At 40.5% G+C, this 16,893-nt stretch overlaps 1 protein-coding gene and 1 pseudogene across 3 annotated transcripts in view; both read right to left on the reverse strand.

Moving 5' to 3' along the window:
• The window catches only part of LOC146491419 (NLR family CARD domain-containing protein 3-like), a 101,345-nt pseudogene that overhangs the window by 64,046 nt on the left and 20,406 nt on the right, over window positions 1-16,893 (reverse strand). The window lies entirely within an intron of this gene.
• LOC146491425 (NLR family CARD domain-containing protein 3-like) lies at window positions 548-15,089 on the reverse strand. 2 transcript variants are annotated; one of them, XM_085152798.1, is made up of 11 exons: window positions 13,677-15,089; window positions 13,495-13,593; window positions 12,915-13,031; window positions 12,112-12,193; window positions 11,720-11,948; window positions 5,748-7,599; window positions 4,858-5,031; window positions 4,550-4,723; window positions 4,004-4,177; window positions 3,480-3,526; window positions 548-3,334 (listed from the first exon to the last, which is right to left on the reverse strand). In XM_085152798.1, exons 5-11 carry the CDS (start codon window positions 11,754-11,756, stop codon window positions 2,799-2,801), a joined length of 2,994 nt encoding a protein of 997 aa, XP_085008924.1. In that variant the 5' UTR covers window positions 11,757-11,948; window positions 12,112-12,193; window positions 12,915-13,031; window positions 13,495-13,593; window positions 13,677-15,089; the 3' UTR covers window positions 548-2,798. The 2 variants fall into 2 exon arrangements, with proteins under 2 accessions (XP_085008924.1, XP_085008923.1); XM_085152797.1 differs by lacking the exons at window positions 11,720-11,948; window positions 12,112-12,193; window positions 12,915-13,031; window positions 13,495-13,593; window positions 13,677-15,089 and having other exon boundaries at window positions 549-3,334; window positions 5,748-10,446.

Genomic DNA, 16,893 nt, shown 5'->3' on the forward strand with positions numbered 1-16,893 from the left:
AGGAGGCGGAGGAAGCGAAATAAAGAGGGAGGATTGTTAACTACAGCATGGACAGTTTTGTTTGCTGTATTTTACGAGCTCAGGTGTGACACGACGTGTTTCATATTTACAGCCGCTTTAAACAGAATTCATAACATGAAGCATTGTGACATCAGGTGATCTGTTAATGCAGTAGCTGTTTAAAGACTTTTCCTTCCTCTGTTCTGCCATATTGTGGAGGTAAAAACACTTCTAAAGGGTACAACTGTGCATCCTTCATAATGGCTTCATCTCCCACTGTGACACATTTTAGGACCCGAGACATCCTTCATCATGCTGTGCTGAGACTGACTTCTGCAACAGCATGCTCATCCTTTTGTTCTTTGTGCACACTGCCACGCATCCATATAGTTTTTACGCATCAGATATTTCCTGATAAGTAAACATCTCAGTTGCTTATAGTTTATCTTCTCAGTTACCACCCCATGTTGCTTACAGTGTCTTGTTCAGTGTTTGGGCCAGGCAGTGACCTCTGACACCTCAAAAGTCAATCATTTTCAGCTATTTATTAATAAGTGACTTTTATGTATATATATGCCTGTTTATTGTGCCATTCTTAGTTAGTGTATTGTCTGTCTTTGTTAATGTTTGTTTATAATGGAGCACTGTAACAAAAAATAATTTCCCCTAGGGATCAATAAAGTATTCTGATTCTGATTCTGATAACACTATAACCGTGATTTGTGATAAAACTGCTGCTGCCCTTTGGAATTTGTTTGGCAGGTTGTTTCCATAAAAATGGATGAAAATCGCCAGAGTTGCTGTCTGGGCATATCTGATACTGCAGGTGGGGTCACAGGGTTTCCGTCACTGTTACCAGGATTGTGTCGTACATAAGTACCACCATTACAAGGACTTAAAGATGAGGGGCAGCCTGATCAGAATCTGGTTAGAGAGACAAAGCTGTTGTGAGGTTTTGCTTGTGTATGGTTTGTTGAGTATTGAGTTATGCATTTGTTATGTGTGTATTTAACCAGATGATGTCAATCCTTTTGATTTTCTGATGTAAAATTAGCCCTTCGAGCCATGTTCACCAGGTTAAAAAGAACAACGTGAAAATAATTCTTGAAGTGAACTTGTGTGAATGAGGATTTCTCCAATCTAAACTATGCTGCTGGCTCTGGATTGAATGAAGCTGACTGACTGTTGTTCAGGCTGAAACTGAAACTGAAGTGGAGTGAGGCAGGCTAAGAAATAGTAACGCTAGTGCCTCTGCTGTTCCTTTGATGTTTGGTGCCTTTGTTTTGTGAAAAGCAATGCGGTATATTTTTTTCTACTTGGGACAGAGAATAGAGATCAATCTGATGGTCACTGCATGGTACTCGATCCTGGGTTCTTCTGTGATTTCGGTCTCAATGTTTATACTGTGACAGAATTAAAGCAACCAGTGAAGTGATGTTTTCTCGTTTATACCAGAAAATTAATCTGGATCTGTTCTGATAATTGTTGAATCATGTTCCAATCATCTGCATGTTGAAACTCTTAACTGTTTTGAAGTTTTTATTTTATCATCTCTGGCTGTAATCAGATTATTTGAAGCTTTCGTATTGTTGTCCCGCTAAAACAAACAGTGGGAACCTTTCAGCGATTGCTGATATTTACCAGACAAATCAATATTTTGAGTAAACAGTCTGCAGACTGATCAGTGAGGAAGAGTCTGCAGCTGCAGCCACAGATAAATAGAGAAACAGAGACATCCAAACAGCTGATCTTTGTCATATGACACCATTTTATTGAAAAATTTAACAAGTAATAAGCTGATATAAATTCACCTTCAGTATATAAAGTAATGCAATAATAAGTGAGTGAGAAAAATGATCTGGAATTACAATTACAACATCAATTAATTAAAAATCTTAACATATTATTTTCACTGTTACTCTTTCAATCACAGAAACCAGCCAGAATAAGAAGTGGAGAAGTGTTCGGCTGGATTAATTACTTAAACCTCAGAAAGAATGAGTAGAAACAATTTATTTCATTGGAGGAAAATAAATATCGGCCATTCTAATGCAAATGTGTAAAATATTCACAGATTTTTAAAGAAAGAAAAAAGCCCTCCACTTAGGTTCAGGCAAGTTTGGGTTGAACTTGTATGGATATGTCCCTAGTTACCCCGGGGGGAGTTACATATTTGGTGATATTAGTCATTTGTGCACTTTATTTAAAAGATAACATTAGATTAAGAGACTAAAAGTTAAACACTGGGGCAAGGTAACTGTGAGTAACCTTAACTGTCATTTCTTTTCTTTTCTTTTTTGTTCATATAAAATTGATCCCTGGTTCTTTATAAACAACCGAGTCACAGGGCTGTTAAAGGCAACCGAAGGTCTCAGTTTTAAGATGTTTTCTAATTTGTTCAGATTTTGGCTAAAAACATAACACAGCATTTGTTTTTAAACACAACATGCTATAAAAAAAAACAGGTGCGGTGTAAAAAACAAGAAACATTGTCTACAACTGCAAAAAATGTAAACATAATTTATAACATAATAATAATTTCCTGGTTATTTATTCATCACAAACAGGTTGCAGCATAGTTATCATTTCAGTATTGTAAGAGTGAGTATGAATAAAAATAGGGTGAACGAAAACATCTTTAGGTAATAATGTGTGAATGTCTCTCAGCAGTTTTTAAATTTGTCTTAATCCAGGAATCTGAAAATGTGTGTTTAAGTGAAACAGACAGATATTTACAGACTTAACTATACTGTGATACAGATTCAACTGAGTATATTTTTACTTTATATTTATTTATATTAAACTACACACAGACTCACTGAGGCTCTATCCCAGAGTGTAAATCCAGGATAAAGAGGTTCAGTGAATGTGGTGTTGAAGGTGTGGAGGTGGATCAGAGTGTCAGAGGAGACTCTGTAGAAGGACAGAGTGCCAGCAGAACAGTCCACATACACTGCTACTCTGTTAGACACAGAGGAGGAGGAGGAGGAGGAGATATGTGTTTTTTTGTTATTGTAAGAGACACAGTAAGGATTACTTTCAGAGAACCACAAACTCCAGGAATGATCATTCCATCCAAATGCACCAGTATTATTTCTTCCTTTCCTTTTGATTTTGCTGTAACTTACAGATAGATCAGAATATCCTCTCCACTCAACCTCCCAGTAGCAGCGACCCCTCAAGGGATCACGACACAGAAACTGAGGCCGTTCAAATCTTTCTGGATGATCAGGATATGACTGAAATGGTCGTCCACGTGTCACCTTCCTGTTGTTGTCAGACAGATGAAGTTCTCTGCTAATTGTGTTCATGTCAATTGTAAGTTCACAGGCATCTGATGGAGGGAACAAACATAATAAACATCTGTTCATTGATTGACTCCTGACATCAGAGATGTGAATGAGTGATGTGACAGTTTGAAGATGGTTGAATGTGTGCTGCTTTCTTTTTTTCATGAATCACATTAAAAACACACTTACACTTCTTCAGACCTGGTTTCAACCATCGGACTCCAGCAGGCTCCACCCTGAAAGGAGGAGGGGGGGTCAGACCAGCACAGTCTCTTTCAGCATGCACACATGGAGATTACATCGCTCTCATACACATGCTGTTAGACAGTGATGGCAGAAGAGCACAACATTTGAACTAATCCAGACTAGTTAACCAAATGTTTTCACATACATCTTTTCTTATTTGTTGTACTGACCCATGGCAGATATATTCTCTGTCACTTTGGTGACAGAAAATTTAAACGTAGCACAAAAAGTGAGGAAATTTGTATTTAAATGATTATTTCCTTGTTATACAATGCTTCTTGGCAGTAAATCTTGTATGGAAAACCATTTGATTTCCCCTTAAATGGTACCATATTTGTGCCATAAGAAAAAGGTATTTGTGGGTTAAGGAGGAGAATTGAGGTTGCACCCATAATAACTTGCCAAATCTTCTTTGAGGATTTGGCAAGTTTTGCAGCATGAATTTGTTGCGGCAGCTCTCTCTATACCTCAAAGTGTCAAGACTCCAGTGTGGATCCTTCACTCCAGAAGACAGAAGCTTTACTGCTGAGTATCCTGGATGATTGTAGCTCAAATCCAGTTCTCTGAGATGGAAGGGGTTGGAGCTCAGAGCCAAAGCCAAATCATTACTTCCTTCTTCTGTGATCAAACAACCTGAAAGCCTGCAGACACATAAACCAATTCATATCACAGGTTCTCTGAAAGAATTGTTTTCTTCTGTGAATAATATAAGAGAAAACTGTTTCCAACATATAATTAAACAGTCACTGAGGAAGGGAGTTGGTGAGTTAGAAATGACTGTGAATTTATGTTTTGTAGATGATCATCTGTGTTACAGTTAAGACACATTGATGCTTTGAGCAAAATTCTACAGCCACTAAACAATGCTTATATGCTGCTTCAAAATTTAGTTATACTGACATCTAACATATATAAAGTTTAATTGCCTGCTACCTCGGTTTTGTGGACGCGTATGAGCCTCTGAATTGTATTGGTAACAATTCTTAGTGGTTAATTTTCTCAAACAACATTACCTTAGAATTTCCAATGTACATTGTGGACTCTTCAGTCCAGCAGAAAGCATCTTTACTCCTGAGTCCTTCAGGTCATTGTTGCTCAGGTCCAGCTCTTTTAAAGATGTGGGATGTATTCCAAGAATTGAGGAAAGTGCCTCACAGCTTCTCTCTGAGAGGTTGCACATACTTAATCTGAAAAAAAAATACAATAATATAAATATGTAGACACTTGTTTTAGCTACATCTTAGAAACAAATGAATTTAATAGTAAAAATAATGTCTCTCTCACTCTCTCTAATATCCACATACAAACATACACATCCGACCTCAATGTTTCCAGTGTACAGTGCTGACTCTTCAGTTCAGCAAACAGCATCTTTGCTCCTGAATCCATTAGGTTGTTGTTACTTAGGTCAAGCTCTCTCAGACTGGAGGACTGGGATCTAAGAACTGAGGACAGAGCTTCACAGCTTCTCTCTGAAAGGTTACAGTTGCTCAGTCTGAAGAAACATAAATATGGAGAGAAATATAAAGAAACGTGTATATCTGGTTGAAAATGTGGTAGAATATTAAAAAACAAACAAACAAGTGATATAAACTTATTAATTTATATAAAAGACTTTAGACTGAATAAGACTATAAATTGGAACCCGCCAGTGTAGCACTGCCTACTTCCAGTATCCAATCAGGCCGTGCTGTGTATTTAGTTGTGTATTGTGTAATGAAGTTTTTCTTTATCTAGAAGAGCTAGATTCGTTATTTTTTTATATATATTGTAAATAATGTTTTGTTTTTGTAGAGATTGATCTGGTAGCTGTAGGGGTGGAAAGCCTTTTTCTTTTAAAGCCTTTTTCTCCCTTAGGTTTAGGTTAGGAAGACAGGTCAGAGGCCTTTCTTTTCTTTCACTTCTTGTGATAGGTACATATGTTTGCTGAGTTTCCTTTCTAGAATGTTTTGTTTATTGTTTTTGCAATGCCCACCCTGATTTCTATGGCTAAAGGGAAATAAAATGTCCTGTGTTTGAAATTACAAGTCCTGCTGTACCTTTCCTCGGGGAGCAGGGGAGCCATCTGCATGTTGCGCTTTGGGTTTCCCCTAGGCCAGGGCTTAACATGATTTAACTCAAACCTTGATGATAATGATGTCCAGTGCCTTAATTTTCATAAAAGAACTAGTATATTCATTAATGGATATATTGCAGTATATGTGTACATACATAGCTTTGTTGGAGGCTTTGACCACTGGCAACAATCTCAGAAGAACCTCCTCTGAAGCAGAGTAACTCTTCAGATCAAACACTTCAAGAGCTTCTTCTGATGACAGTAACATGAAGACCAGAGTTGACCACTGAGCAGGAGACAGTTTATCTGTGGAAAAACGTTGTGAACTCAACGATTGTTGGATCTTCTTCACCAGAGAACGATCATTCAGTTCATTCAGACAATGGAACAAATTGATGCTTTGCTCTGTAGACAGATTCCTACTGAGCCTCATTTTTATATACTGAGCTGCTTTTCTATTGGTCTGTGAGCTACTTCCAGTCAGTGTCAACAAACATTGTGACAGAATTTGATTTGTCCGTGAGCTATTTGATGTCTGTGCCAACAGTCCTTGCAGAAGACTTTGATTATTATGAAGCGAAAGACCCAGAAGAAAGCGGAGGAACAAGTCCAGATGTCCATTTTGGCTCTGCAAGGCCTTGTTCACGGCACTCTGGTAGAAATGTTTCTTTCCAGGTTTTCTTGTTTTAAATTTCTGGGAGGCTTTTTGATTTTCTTCCATCAGATTGACTCCAGACTTCACAAATGTCAGGTGAACATGAAGAGCAGCCAGAAACTCCTGAACACTCAGATGGATGAAGCAGAACACCTTGTCCTGGTACAGTCCTCTCTCTTCTTTAAAGATCTGTGTGAACACTCCTGAGTACACCGAGGCTGCTCTGATATCGATGCCACACTCTGTCAGGTCTGATTCATAGAAGATCAGGTTTCCTTTCTGCAGCTGATCAAAAGCCAGTTTTCCCAGAGACTCAACCATCTTCCTGCTCTCTGGACTCCAGTGTGGATCTGTCTCAGCTCCTCCATCATACTTGACCTTCTTCACTTTGGCCTGAACCACCAGGAAGTGGATGTACATCTGAGTTAGGGTCTTGGGCAGCTCTCCTCTCTCTCTGGTTTTTAGAACATCCTCCAGAACTGTAGCAGTGATCCAGCAGAAGACTGGGATGTGGCACATGATGTGGAGGCTTCGTGATGTCTTGATGTGGGAGATGATCCTGCTGGCCAGTCGCTCGTCTGTGGATCTCTTTCTGAAGTACTCCTCCTTCTGTGGGTCAGTGAACCCCCTGACCTCTGTCACCATGTCAATGCAATTAGCAGGGATCTGATTGGCTGCTGCAGGTCGTGTGGTTATCCAGAGGCGAGCAGTAGGAAGCAGATCACCTCTGATGAGATTTGTCAGCAGCACATCTATTGAGGTGGACTTTCTAGGGTCAGTTAGGATTTCTGTATTGTAGAAGTCCAGAGGAAGTCGACACTCATCCAGACCATCAAAAATAAAGACAACCTTGAAATCTTCAAAGCTACAGATTCTTGCTTCTTTGGTTTCAGTAAAGAAATAATGAACAAGTTCCATCAAGCTGAAGTTTCCCTCTTTTAGCACATTCAGCTCTCTGAAAGTGAATGGAAACATGAACTGGATGTCCTGGTTGGCTTTTTCTTCAGCCCAATCCACAGTTACCTTCTGAGTTAAGATTGTTTTCCCAATACCAGCCACCCCTGTTGTCAGTATTGCTCTGATTGGTTTCTCTCTTCCAGGTGAGGTTTGAAAGATGTCTTCTTGTCTGATTGTTGTTTCTTCTCTGTCTGGTTTCCTGGCTCTTGTTTCAATCTGTATAACTTCATGTTCTTGATTGACCTCTGTAGTCCCTCCCTTTGTGATGTAGAGCTCTGTGTAGATCTGATTGAGAAGGGTTGGGTTTCTTGCTTTAGCGATCCCCTCAAAGACACACTGGAACTTCCTCTTCAGCTTAGATTTTAGGTTATGCTGATAAAGTGGAGCAAACATTTCTGAAAAATACACAACAAATAAGTCAAATAAATGAATTATAGTACTTAAATAATTCCAACATCCCATTCCTCAAGATAATTATTATCATAAATATACAGTCCTGTGAAAAACTGTGTAAAGTGCTTCAGTGTTTCGGTCCACTTGAGAGTTGAATTTTACTGAGCCATTGTATTTGATTTGCTGTTGCCCTTGTCTATGGCCCAATTGTGGCCAAGTTTTAGCTTCTGGACAGTTATCATCATTTTGAGAATTTGTCTCTAGAATAACTTTTTATAAAGAGGAGTTCATGGCTAATTTAACAACTGCAAGGTGCCCAGGTCTGTGTTTCACAGTTGGTATGAGGCATTTGTGCTCCTGTACTGTGTTTAGTTTTCTCTAAACACAAACTGTGCCTTATGACCAAACTTTATTATTATTGGCTGTCCAAAGGACATCAGGCTTAATTTTTACTAATATTTGCATGCAAACATTCCTATCCTATGCAAACAAAATTACCATTGGATCTATTCAATTCAATTCAATTTTATTTATATAGCACCAAATCACAACAGCAGTCGCCTCAAGGCGCTTTATATTGTACAGTAGATCATACAATAATACAATCTACTGTTGTACTCTATTGTTTCAGAGCCTCTGCCTAATAATATCTAACGTGCATACTAGTCTATTTTTTGGTATATTTTGTTCTCATTGCCATGTGTATGTTTGTGCAACTGTGCAATCTGTAGAGAATTTAAACACTGTCTGCATACTGACCCACTCACATTTCTTATATAACAAAACACATTACGGTGAAGCAGAGAAACTGATGATGATTTTTCTAAGAGAAAAGCCTGCACTTCTAAGGCAAAAAATAAAGAAAAATCCTCACTATGGAGAACTGAATAGTACTGTCCATGTTCCAATGAGGAAGCCAGAAGAGATGCTGTTTTCCAAAGTGTTTCCATGGAAGTGATGACTGTTTAAAAAAATTCTACAAAAAAATTATAATTAGAGTATTGTGGCGGAGGTGTGGTCCCTGGCTCAGCTGCAGTGGAGGAGTGAACAAATATATAAATATAAGTGGAAATATATATTTTTTAAATATACTTGGGCTCAAATAACACATGTGCTGAATATAGGTTTCCCCAAGACATTCACTCTGACTTGAGTAAAAAAAAAAAAACTGGAATCAGTGTTCATATGAAAAAGGCTAACAGATTACAAGAAAAACAATAAAACATGTGGAGGTCTGATCTGTCAGCTTCAGATGAGAAACTTACTGCAATGAAAAAAAAATCCAGATTCACTGGTATTCATGGGATCAGTGCCAAGAAATTATTCTGTAAGTGACAACATCCACAGTGTGCTTCAAACTCAACGCTAAACCCTCCAGGTTGAGCTGGATGCCACCACCTGATGTCCCCAACAGAACAACATCATCTGCAAAAAGAGGAGATGAAATTTTGAGGCTATCAAAGTGGAATCCTTCTGCCATCTGGCTATGTCTAGAAATTCTGCGCATAAGAATTCTGAACAGGATTCAAGTGACAAAAGGACGGCCGCTGGAGTCCGACCCACTCTGGGAACAAGTTCACCTTATTGCTGGCAATGCAGAACAAGTTCATGTAACTGTTATATGGGGAATGAATGGCTTGTAGCAACAAGCCAGACACTCAATACACCTGAGCTACTCCCCACAGGATACTCCAAGGGATGCAGTCAAATGCCTTCTTTAATTCCACAAAACACGAATGGCAAACTCCTACGTACCATCAAATATCCTCAGGAGGATAAAGAGCTGGTCTAGTGTTCTCTGACCAGGTTGAAAACAACATTGTTCTTCCTTTATTTGAGACTCAACTAACCTCTTCAGCGCCCTGGCATAGACATTCACAGCGATGCTGAGAAGTCTGATCCCCTCTTCCAAAGAGACTGTTTCATTATCCCAGGACGTTACTAATGACATTCACACCACTAGATCAGATAATTTCTTCCACTCAATCAAAATCTCCTCACCAATAGTTCAGCCTTTTCCTGTTAGCAAGGCACCTCAAAGTCCGCCATTCCCTTCGCCTGTTCATTCTGCTCAGGTGAGGGCAGTTAATGTCCAGCTATTGCCTGTTCCTGTGCCAGCTCCCAGGACGAGGGCAGCTGTGACCCAGTCTACCTCCACAACCGTTCCTGTTTCTCGGGTGGGGATGACTGGTGTCCAGCCACCTTCTGTGCCTGTCCCAGCGCAGAGGGGTGAGGGCAGCCAGAATCAAGGCTGACCTCCCTAGAGGCTCGGAAGAGCTAGCCTCTCCACGTGCCAGTCTACCACTTCATCTATCTCCTCATCCATCTTTTCACACCGTAGCTCAATCCCTGGTTAAGTTAACAGACCTATTCCCAGCTCAAGCACCCGGTTTATTATCTCAGGCTGCAGCACTGTCACCATCTCTAACACAACCATGAGCTCAGCCATTAACCTCACCAACAGTAACACAGTCACTTGTAGCTCAGTCTCCCGTCCCCCAGATGCCTGTAGCTCAGATCCAGCCAGTCAGTTCAATCTCCTCCTGTCCTGTCACCTGCAGTCCAGTCTCCTTCTGTCCCGTCACCTGTAGCCCAGTCTCCTCCTGTCCTCCAGTCACCTGTAGCCCAGTCTCTTCCTGTCCTCCCGTCACCTGTAGCCCAGTCTCTTCCTGTCCTCCAGTCACCTGTGGCTATGTCTGTCGCCCAGTCTCCTGTATTCCAGTCAGTCAGGTCTGTAGTCCACTCTCTCGTAGCTCAGTCGCCCGTTGCCCAATCTCCTATCCAGTCTCTGGCCTAGTCACTCATTCATCCCCTTGTTCAGTTCTTCAGGCAAAGGTTTCCGCCCCTGCTGGCCCTGCACCGCCAGCTCCCACATCGTCGCGTGCAGCTGCTCCGCCACCACCAGCTCCCACGCCGTCGCCTGCAGCTGCCCTGTCACTATCTGGTCATGTTTCTTCTAGTCCGGCAATTCCCACGCCACCTCCTCGCCCCACATCTGATTTGACGTTGGCGGCCACCTTGCAGCCGCTGACTGGACCTTGTCGCCGGTGTGGTCGGCCTCTGGATCTGCTAAGTTGCCACCGCTGCCTTCCCTGTGGCCGCCCTCCTGAACTGTTCATGTTTGGACTCTGTCTCTTCGTCTTGGACCCCCTCTGCCCAACCCGGTCTGGTGTTATTTTCTTTTGGGCCGCTGGGTACCGGCCTTTGAAATGGGGGGTACTTCACCATGCCAGCCTTCTGTCTCAGTGTCATTAGTTCTACTTTCTGTTTCATTATGTTCAGCAGCGTTTTCACTGGTCCCCAATCATCATCATTAGCCAGTGTACTTAAGGACTGGAGCCCTTCTCAGGAAGGAAACAGGAAGGGGGGGGGGGGGGGGGGGTTGTAGGACACTGGTGCAGCAGGGAAGCCTCGGAGACTCCAAAAATAAGTGTGCACATTTTAAAGAAAAAGATTTTTAACCTGGCCTGGATTTGCTTTTAAAATAATCTGAGGATGTTGGAGGGAGGACTCATTTTAATTGGGATTTTGTGTGGATCTGCTGGAGAGAAAAAACACTGGATTGGAGACTCTCTGTGCCCATTGAAAAGGAAACTGGACAAGTTTTAGGGAAATTTCAGCTAGAGAGTGGAAGCCCCAGGATTTGATGTGGAGACCCAACCTCGAATGACACCTTTCTGAGGAAGATGCAGGATTGATATGTTTTTGGCTGCTTGTTCTTCCAAGTGACCACCTTTCCCCTGTTTGTAACCAGGCTAACAACCCTGACTGTGGTGGCTTTGGCCTTGATTCCTGGCCAGAGTTGTCTTCAGCCAGTAGTTTGACTCTTAGTTTGAAAAAAAATCTTGTGTACCCATTGCAGTGTGCGTGTGGTGGTTTCCTTACTGGTCAATATTAGAGCTACTACTTTCTTGCACGCAGCCATTTGGGGCCTTATGTAACATGACGTATAAATTTTATAGGACATCTACTCTTGTTAAGACTCTGGCAACGTCTTAAAACAAACCTGAATGCTCCAGCAATAAGTATGATCATTTTCACAGGACTGCATAGATTCTTTTGCAAACTTTCTTTATCACATTTATGGAGCAGTTTAAATATGAGAGAAATCTTCTTACTGCTTGCTCTGCAAACAGTCAGCCAGATCCTCCTGCTTCATTCTCCTCAGGAAGTGCAGTGTGATTTTCACAAATGCCTCTCTGCTGCTGTTCCTCTGCTCTTGATTCTCATGTCCAACACCTCCTCATCCTACATTCCGACGCTCTAGGTTTTGCCCGTAACCGGGATTCAGAACCTCCTGGATCTTCTTCAACTCATTCTTCACGAAAGTGATAATGTTTTCCTCCAGCAGCTGGAATACAACACTGCATTAATAAACCAGTTAGACTGAAATTGTGGGCCACAATATAAGATCCATGAAACACTGACATTGCACTGGTCTACAAATAGCATCATGTAGATGACTGTGAACAGAATAGATGTAAAAGTACAGTAGTTGTTGTACATGTACAGACCATAAATATGGAGTCCAGGTGTTTTTGACACTGCTGCTGGGCAGAATGACCACTGGGAACCACTGAGGTCTTTGTGTCCACTCTGTGGAGAAATCATGATTAGTTCAAAGTGTATGTAGTAACTGATATTTTGACAAAACATTGAAGCAAGTGACTCCTGTGGTTGTAATAACCCACAGAAATAGTTTCCACTCCGCTGAGATCACTTTTTTGACTCTTGTTGCTCCACATTGATTTCCTGGTTTTAACAGTTACTGTGTTAGATCGGTTAATGATAATTACGGAATTTAAAAAAAATTACAATTTAAAAAAATCATATGTGTGTATATTTCTAAACTCTGTACTTTATCAGCTATAATAGGACTCAATATTAAAGCCATTATTTAGAGAGATCAAGTTTAATGAGGGGACTCAACCTCTTTGACACATCAGACTTGCATACACTCCAGTTCATTTACTGTGTGCCCCTAGAACAGCACATCACCCAGAAAACCAGAGATGCATTCCTGCACTCCGAGGTTCTGTACTTGTAAATATATTTAATGGTCAATACATTATTATTATATTTATTACTGATAATTCATTATTTAACATAATTTTTGATTGATTATTTAAAAACAAACCTAGCTGCAGTTGAAAGGACAGGCAACATTACTACTTATGTTTGATCAGAAAGACTAAGGTATTATTATTATTATTGTTGTTGTTGTTGTTGTTGTTGTTGTTGTTGTTGTTGTTGTTGTTATTATTCACTCAAATGTGTGTAAAAAGAGTTGAACATTTATTTAAAAAAAACAAATTACCTCACTGCTGGAGAATGCTGTTGTCTAAAATCTTCACCAATACCTTTTGAGAAGTTGCTTTTTAAAGACACACAGCTGGGTTCAGGTATAGGCCAAGGCTCAAGTCTAAGTTGGTTCCTGTGAATAATGATGGAGCAGTGATGTGAGTGCTGAGCTATGACATGGAGAGTCAGAGGTGGTCATCTCACACATCAGAACTACAAATGCTACTGCAGTTACACTGTGATTCATCAATGTGAGAGGCACTCCTGCACTCAAGTCCTTGAATTTTTTTTTCCAATATACAAGGTTCAATAACATTATAATATTTATTATTCACTATCATTATAGCTGGAAGATTGTTTTTTCTTTTTAAAAAACTGAGTGTGTTGTGTCAAAATATGTTGATTATTTCGTTGTTTACAGCTTCTGGGAGTGAAGTGTGTTCTGCCACTGTTGAAAGGACAGACAACAAAACTTATGTTTGTTAAGAAAGGCTAAGGTATTCTTATTAAAACAAAAACAACCTTTAACATAGACTGTGTAACACATGAACACAAAAATGTATGTGTGAAAAAGAGTAAAGACATTTACAGGTTACCTTTCTGGTGGAGAATGTTGTCCCATAAAATCTTCACCAATACCTTTTGAGAAGTTGCTCTTTAAGGACACACAGCTGGGTTCAGCTCCATGTTGGTTCCTGTGAATAATGAAGTTTAAGTGATGTGAGTGCTGAGCTGTGACATGGGAAAAGTCATGGACAGTTAGAGATGGTCATCTCACCTCTGAGCTTTGGTCTGGCTCTCATGTTCCCCACACAGAGAGGTTTTAGATGGAGGGACTCCCTCCTCTCTGTCCTCACACTGATCCATGCTGCTGAATTCACGTCAGCTCACACACACTTTTCACCTTCACCTTCCGAGGAAACACAAATCATTCATGTGCAAATCAACTGAAATCCTCCTTTCCATCATGTGTGCTGTCCAAATATCAGCTGCTTCTTTTCTGCTTCATCTCAGTGTCAGCTGAATGCAGTCAGACAGCAGTGTGAGGCAGAGGAAGCTGCCATCAGCTGCTCTACTTCTGCTATCAGCCCATTAGATGGAGCCATGAAGCTACTTTGACTGAATATTTTAATTTCCTCCTCATCACCTGAACCCCTAATTCGATAATCAGAAGGAAAAAAATGAAAAGCTGTACAGTAATGAGTTACCAGAACTTTTTTTTAAAAAAAGTACGCAAACTCATTGCCTCGAAAAAACAAAGTTATGCTTACTTAGGATAGATCATTTAGGGCAACTTGAAGTGTCTGAGAAAAAGAGTAAATTTGATTTGTATGTAGATGTAGACCTCTCAACAACAGTAATACTCACCATCAAGAAACTGACTCAGAGCTGCAATTGGTAAACTTACCAGAGAAATTTCACAAGCAGACAGTGGTGGAAATCTAACTTCCAGCCCAGTAAGCAGATGTATTTGAACTTTTTAAAACAGATATTATTTAAAAGCTTGAATGAATGAATTGCTATGGGGAGATGTTGATCAGTAGGAAAATATGTAAAACATAAAATACAGTTAGAAGTCAAAAAAATTCCAAAGCCGTCCAGCAGGTAGGATTAGTCTTTGCTGGGCTGATTCAATACCCTGGGCCTAATGCTTGACACCCCTGACTTAGAGGGAACCAGCAGGGGGCTCTCAGCGATTCCTGTTAAATATTCTCCATGAATTATGGAGAATATTTAACAGGAATGAACTATGATCCTTCATAAAACAATCTCATCATCAACATGAAATACAGGATTTTTATAGTTTTACAGTTTGATGGTGAGCTTGTTCAGAGTCCATCTTACTAAACATCACATTACAGTCAGACGTTCTCTGCTCGGATCTGATGTGACGTGAACACTGAGACACATTTCATGATGCTGTTAACAACCTGTTGTTGCCTGATAAAGAAAAACACAAGCTGTCTGTCTGATGTGATGTGAGGGGGAAAAGCTCTTCTTACATGGATTGGTTTGAAAAGCTCTAAATTGGATATCAAAGACTTTTTTGTTAAAGGAATTTTGTGTATTGTTTTTATTGATTTCATCCAATACAAGATGTATCAGAGATGTAATGAGTCTCAATCTGTTCCCCAAACAAACACACATTAACAAAGAGCAGCAGCTCTGTGATGAAGAAGAAATCTCAGAGACTTACTCAGCTTGTTCCTATGAACTTCACTCTGCAGCTCTCTGCTGCCTGGACCAGCTTTCTATTGAAAAACAGAAAATGCTCTGCTTCTTTTCTGTGATCGCTCCTCTGCGTCAGGAGACTTCTGCCAAATAAAACACTTCAAACCACTAAAGAATCCTAATCTGCAGCTCACATGTCAAAGATTAGCTTCACACTGAAATGACTTTAATGCCATCAATAATTAACCTGCAGCTGCTATGTGTTAGAGATACAATATCTCTAACAGTGCCAGCACCCACACTCTGTGCTCTATTTGGAATATCAAGGCTGCCCATCCTGTGACACAGAGCTACGTTTTTGTCCTCTATTGCATTAAATTTAGTACTTTTTTGTTTTCCCTGCCCCAAAATAATTTAAACATTTTTCTGGCATGAAATTCAGAATTTGAAAAGTTCAAATGCGAAATTAGAATTAATTAAAACTGACACTGAATGAAATGTCTTATTTGAAAAATGTAATTTAAATAATTTTTTGTTTTGTTTTTATTTTGTGCAGAAACCTTTAAGGTCACCAGTTTAGACAATTCAGAGGAAACAGTGGCAAACAAATTTAAGATGCAACCGAAACATTACAAATAATGAAAACACAGTTCACAAACAAAACACTGAATAAATTATCAGCAATAAAATGACCACATAAACAATAAATTATAAGCAGAAGACAATGCACAAAAGTTGCACCACACGCTGCTCAAAACAAGGATAAACATGACAATCAATCAATATAAAATGTAACATATGTCTGTGAAGGTTCTCAATCATCCAGGTCATCGTAGTCAAATGAGCTTGCAAAGAAAAGCGTCTGGACTTCTTTAAGTTGCTTGAAGAAGACGTTTTCACCTCTCATCGAGAAGCTTTCTTCATTTCTAAGGTCAAATGGTGGAGAGTCCCAGGAGATTTAATGCGCAGTGGGAGCTTTCCCCCCCACAGAGGGACAAAGGACCCCCTGATGATTCCTCTAATCGCCGAGCCACTGTGTGGAAAATGGATGTGGGTCCCAATCAGCCAGAGTTTCGGGTGAGTTCATTGTGAAACCTGGCCCCACCTTATCATGCGAATTCCTGAGGTCATGATAGCCCAGGATGTGAGTAGGGGGCATTAAGGCGTCTGGGGAGGGAACTCAAAAACTGGATTATAGATGGCAGACAGTTGGTGTCAATAAACCACCGTCTCTGTTCAAAGATGGTTGCTCACAGTGGACATAGATTGGCTTCTTTCACTCCTCTTCAAACCATTCTGTCCTCTCTGTCCAAAATGTGAACATGGCATCCTTGAAAGAGTGTCCTTTGTCCTTTAAGATGCAGATGGACTGCTGAGTCTTGTCCTGTGGAGGTGGCTCTTTCTGTGTTGTGCCATGCGCTTGTGAAGTGGCTGTTTGGTCTCTCCAATGTAGAGGTCTGGGCATTCCTCGCTGCACTGTACAGCATACACCACATTGTTAAGTCTGTGTTTTGGAGTTTTGTCTTTCGGGTGAACCAGTTTTTGTCTGAGTGTGTTGCTGGGTCTGAAATGCACCGGGATGTCATGCTTGGAGAAAACTCTCCTGAGTTTTTCTGATACACCGGCTACATAGGGGATGACAATGTTGTTACGTCTGTCGTTCTTATCCTCCCTCACTGGTGTCTGATCTTCTTTTCTGTGCCTCTTTGCTGACTTTAAGAACGCCCATTTAGGATAGCCGCACGTTTTGAGTGCTTCCTTTACATGTGTGTGTTCCTTCTTTTTTCCTTCAGGCTTAGAGGGAACATGTTCTGGTGTAGGGT

The sequence above is a fragment of the Neolamprologus multifasciatus genome, chromosome 23 (genome assembly GCF_963576455.1).
Source record: "Neolamprologus multifasciatus chromosome 23, fNeoMul1.2, whole genome shotgun sequence".
Classification (NCBI taxonomy): domain Eukaryota; kingdom Metazoa; phylum Chordata; class Actinopteri; order Cichliformes; family Cichlidae; genus Neolamprologus; species Neolamprologus multifasciatus.